The sequence below is a fragment of the Magnolia sinica genome, chromosome 16 (assembly GCF_029962835.1).
Source record: "Magnolia sinica isolate HGM2019 chromosome 16, MsV1, whole genome shotgun sequence".
In the NCBI taxonomy this organism is placed as follows: Eukaryota; Viridiplantae; Streptophyta; class Magnoliopsida; order Magnoliales; family Magnoliaceae; genus Magnolia; species Magnolia sinica.
In genome coordinates, this window is record NC_080588.1 from 58,392,890 (window position 1) to 58,398,092 (window position 5,203).

General features: G+C 43.1%; 1 protein-coding gene and 1 pseudogene across 1 annotated transcript; one reads left to right on the forward strand and one right to left on the reverse strand.

The window, feature by feature from the left end:
- The first annotated feature begins 396 nt into the window (after window positions 1-396).
- LOC131229265 (histone H2A.1-like) lies at window positions 397-1,238 on the forward strand (annotated as a pseudogene).
- Window positions 1,239-1,426: 188 nt separating this feature from the next.
- Window positions 1,427-3,852, reverse strand: LOC131229264 (scarecrow-like protein 32). The gene has a single exon (XM_058225169.1). It carries the CDS (start codon window positions 3,270-3,272, stop codon window positions 1,884-1,886), a length of 1,389 nt encoding a protein of 462 aa, XP_058081152.1. The 5' UTR covers window positions 3,273-3,852; the 3' UTR covers window positions 1,427-1,883.
- Between the last annotated feature and the right edge of the window lie 1,351 nt (window positions 3,853-5,203).

Genomic DNA, 5,203 nt, shown 5'->3' on the forward strand with positions numbered 1-5,203 from the left:
TCATTCAAGGTATTTTCTGCATGTGTTTGGTTTCAATGTTTTAATCGCTTCTAAAACAAAGATAAACCTAGTGTAGCATCTTAACACCCAACTAGCCAGATCTATCTCCTTCACAACATCATCTATATTCCAGATTCATTGGACTGATTCCAAACTGTAATTTTTTCTTGAAAGAGACTTCTCATAGTACAGGTCCAACACAAGCCTTCAGCATCATGATGTTGTTTCTATATAACCATCCACAGAAACCTCCTACATAAATCTTTCATCCATTGCTTCATGGTAAATTATTGGAAGGTTAGGACTAGTTCTCTTCATTTACAAGGGACTACTTACAAGCCTTCATTGCCGAAGACCCAAATCTCCTATTCAAAATACCGAGAGAGAGAGAGAGAGAGAGAGAGAGAGAGAGAGAGAGAGAGAGAGAGAGAGAGAGAGAGAGAGAGAGAGAGAGAGAGAGATGGAAGGAGGAAAGATGACGAACGCAGCAGGAGGGAGGAAAGGCTCTTCAAAACGAAAGGCGGCAGTAACGAAATCTGTGAAAGCAGGCCTTCAGTTTCTTGTTGGAAGGATTGCAAGGTTCTTGAAGCAAGGAAGATATGCGAGGCGGGTTGGAACTGGCGCTCCTGTCTATTTGGCTGCTGTTCTTGAGTACTAGGCAGCTGAGGTTTTGGAGCTGGCTGGGAATGCTGCTAGAGACAATAAGAAGTCCCGCATCATTCCAAGGCATGTTCTTTTGGCTGTGAGAAATGATGAGGAGCTTGGGAAATTGATAGCTGGTGTGACGATTTCAAGCGGTGGTGTTTTACCAAACATAAACTCTGTTCTCTTGCCTAAGAAGTCTGAGAAAGGGAAGTCTGAGGAAGCTTCAAAATCTCCCAAAAAGGATTGATTGGGTTGGGACGAATGCTTTTTGATGTGTGTTGCTGATGCTGGATACTGTTTTTGGGTTTTGGTGTTGGGATGGTCTTTGCTGCTTTCTTTTCTTTTTGGGTATTTTGTAAATAGAGTACTCTTACTGTTGAGGTTTTCAATCGCTATATATGCAAACTTGTGACTATGCTATTAGGTTTTTCTTCAGGCTGGCATAGGCATCCAATGATCTTCATGTAACGAAATTTGTGGCCCTCTAAATCAATGGCCCAATTCCAAATCAATGCTTTAAGATGTACAATCCTATAAACAGGCATTCACATAAATTCAGCTGTAAGTGATAGCTCAAAGCTATCAAACCTATATATCTTTCCTTCTTTCTTTCTTTCTTTTTTTATTTTATTTTATTTTATTTTATTTTATTATTATTTTTTTTTTTTGTGCTTGGGCATGTTTCTTGATTGAAATACCATATATTGTCAAAAAAGATTATGAAAAATGAAGTACAGAGTGATATTCTCTATTTATAAATGCATGAAGATTAACTACTATGGTCATAAATCATGTATTTCATTAAGTATGTAGGAGATCTATGCTTTGGAGAGAGGAAAGGGATATATGCATGCATGCCTCTTGTCATTTTAGTACATAGCTATGCTAAAGCACATAAAAAGGTAGAAGTTGCAGATCAGACATGTAAGGAAGATGGGTAAATGCCTTTTTGAACTTCAGAACTGACTGAATCCTTTAATCATAATAAAGAATTCGAGAGAGAGAGAGAGAGAGAGAGAGAGAGAGAGAGAGAGAGAGAGAGAGAGAGAGAGAGAGAGAGAGAGAGATTATATGAAAAGAAATTAACCATAGCTTACCCAACCCTAACTTAATGCCCTCACTAGACATATCACAAATTTTAAACCCCTCATCTACTTTCAAATTAAGAACACTGGAAGAAGAAGAAGAAAAAGAAGAAAAGAGAAAAAAGGCAGCTAAAGATAAAACAACTTCAAGTTTCAAGCAGGTACCCAAGCAGTAGCAAACACCACATTGTGTCCTTTCCATGTAAGCACAAGATCTTCTTCTTCCTTCTTCAAACCCCACCCAGCAGCATGCTCATCCAACATACTCTTCACCTCTGAAACTGCCTCCTCCCCAAATGGGACCCCACGAAAGTTTGCAGCCCGCATCCGCTGCACCCACCTGCTTTTGGGCTCGAGCCTTTCCACCCTTTGCATCCCTTCATATGCTATCACATTCTCAATCTTCCAGCACATGTCGGCTTCATACCATTGTCTTTGCTTGCTCCCTCGAGGAAGGAATGTGTCGACAGTATCGTAAGGAATCCAAAGGAAATTGAAAGCCGATCTCAACCGACAAACCAAATTGTTCGAAGTGAAATCTGCATCTTCATCTACAAGAATAACGATCGTTGGGTCTAGACTTCGGAGATCTTTGAGGAACATCGAACGGAAGGATGACGAAGGAGAAGAATTGAATGAATAGGGAGTAGGGTTCAAGTTAGAAATTGCACCAAGTGTCTCTTCTGGTATATAGTGCATGGTCATCTGGCAATTTATCACAAGAGCTTCGGCTCCATCACTGCCATCAGGAAAAACTAGTCTTTGTTGCCGAACCTGATCTATCAAGAATGCAAAGCCATCTAATGAACTCGAAGGAATTACTCTAAATTCCATCCCTACATTCCGAGACCTTGCAAAATTCACCAGTCTTGCACCCAATTGTTCATATGATAGTTCGAGCATTGGAGGGATGTGATCGTCTGTCCCCGCGACGGTGAGTCTGATGAATGGTGGACCTTCGGGCCGGTTGGCGAGCGAATCAATCAATGTAGGGATTTGCATGCAATGAGTTCTGCTGAAATCAATGATGTGAATGATGGAGAATCCTTCGACAGCTTCGATGATGGCAGCATTGGCTGCAGAGAATCCGAACCGGTGCCATGGTGTGAGGTCAACGAAGCTTGCAAGCTCAATGACGGAGAAGTTGTGAGTGAGGACAGTGAGGTCGGTATCGGAGCTAGCCATGGCAGTGAGGATCTGGCAGCTACCGGTCTTGGCAGCACGGGCGATGAGAGCGCGGAGGAAGGCACAGGTGAGACGTTGGTTGGAGTCGCCGTCTGGGACAGCGATGTTGTTGAGGACCCAGAGGATTTGCTGGGCTAAGGTGGCATCGTTGCTCTCAATCGCGTTGGCGCAGTGCACAAGCAGCTGCTCCATGCAATTGGCATCGCCGAAGCTGCCGAGCGCCTTTGATGTGGGGAAGCCGGGCCACGGCCGGGTTCGGTAGAACGGGTTCTTGTTCATGCTGACATTTGAGCACTGCCCACCCCCTCCATTTGGGTGCAGTTGTGGAAGGGGTGGTGTTTCAGTGAATTGCATCATATGAGAGAGAGAGAGAGAGAGAGAGAGAGAGAGAGAGAGAGAGAGAGAGAGGAAAGAGACTAGACTAGCACTGGTATCATTGGGAAACGACCTGTTTTAATTGTGTATGGTGTATGTTTTGGGAAACTTCTGAAACCGAATAGAGGAAATAGACCTATCGGCTTTTTTCGGGGTTTTTAGTTCTTCCTATGAAAAAAGGACTGAACAAGGAGGAGAAACCCACATCCCAAAAACTAAGTTGGAAGTCAAATACCACAAGGAAAACCCCATAACCATTTCAGCTTTTTTCAGTCATGTAAGGGGAGGGGGAGAGAGAGAGAGAGAGCAACGAGGAGAGGGGTATAAAATGTGGCAGTAAAAGTAGTAGCCTTGTCATGGCTGCAGATTTTGGTATCTTCCCTTCTTTTTTATTTTAGTTTAGAGAGAGAGAGAGAGAGAGAGAGAGAGGGAGATGAAATAGGGATACAGAGGGATGGGATTTGTGTTTGTTTTTGGGAGCATGTGAGGTGGCCGGCCACGGAATTGTCCTGTTGTGGGAGTTGGGTTTTGTCAGGTCATGAGAGAAGGGGGGAATTGGAGGCTCACGGGCCATATCATGAGGAAATCATTTGGTCAGTCTCCCTTTGATCCGTTTTATGGTAGTAGTTTTTTTAGGGTTTGGATGGAGTTTATTAGTTTTTCATTTCTCTCTCCACTCCGTATCACTACCATCTGTTGCTTTGTTGGGGCCCACACATAGATATGGACTGCTGATTAGAACCATCTTTCTTCAGTCTCTACCTACCAGATGACCTACAGTAAGTCATTTAACATGAACCATTCAAAAGAATTTCTTTTTATGGCTCACATTCAACTCCATGAAACCAACAGTAACGATCACCCTTTCAGTGTCTTTAATAGACCTTGCATGATCGTTGGACCAGCTTCCCATATGAGTCCCATCTGATGGTATGTACTGGTGAGCATGAGTGGTGCAGAGGCAAAACGAATTCAATGAGAGAGAGAGAGAGCCTCCTTGTTGGCGTCGATAATGACCTTTTGTATTATCACTGCATGCTTGAGAATTTCTCTGCCATGGGGCTTCTTGCGGGCCCTCTCTCTCTCTCTGTCTCTCTCCCTCCCTCCCTCTCTTTCTCTCTCCTGTGTAACATATTTCCAATGGAACTGACACTTCCAAGCACTTGCATTTACTGTAGCTTTTTCTTTTTTGGGTTAGCATGTTAGTACACACCCATGTCAGTACATACACTCCATGTTAGCCACCCCCACTAGGGATCGATACCAAGACCTCAAGTGTTGAAACGAGGTATCTCCACTCAGTCTGCCAGTTGACCTATGGATCTGGGTGTGCATTTACTGTAGCTCACTAAGCATTGATTTATCTACAATACTTCTAATGTATCCTACATGTGTCTCACGTGTGACATGGGCTAATCTCACGTGTGACATTTGTAGGTACAAAAATAAATACTTTGTAGCAAAAATAATAAAAATAACTCATGTGCCCTTTTCTTCTTACTTTCTCACCTCACCATATTGTCCTTATCTCTCTGAGTTAACAGCTCTCTCTCTCTCTCTCTCTCTCTCTCTCTCTCTCTCTCTCCACATCCTGTACTAGACACATAATACATTTGATGATCTGGACCATGCAACCTGTAGGCTTAGTCATTAATTGGCCACCGCCCAAAAATTCGTTTGATCAGATTATCCTAACCATCTAAAAAATGAACATTCTTAGTGAATGTAAACTTGCAAATTTTCATCTCAGTGACCATTTCCATGCCACCAATTATATGGTTAGGATCATCCAAGCAGTTGGACCATCGGTCTGTGGCCCACTCACTATTAGACCTACCAAATGAACAGTTCCAGCCTTGGCCATGCATGCCTTGTGTAGGGCAACGATGTGGAAAAATGGTGCCTTTCATACC

Excerpts from the sequence above, each read along its gene's own strand:
- LOC131229264 (XM_058225169.1), bottom strand. The coding sequence starts at position 3,272 with ATGATGCAATTCACTGAAACACCACCCCTTCCACAACTGCACCCAAAT.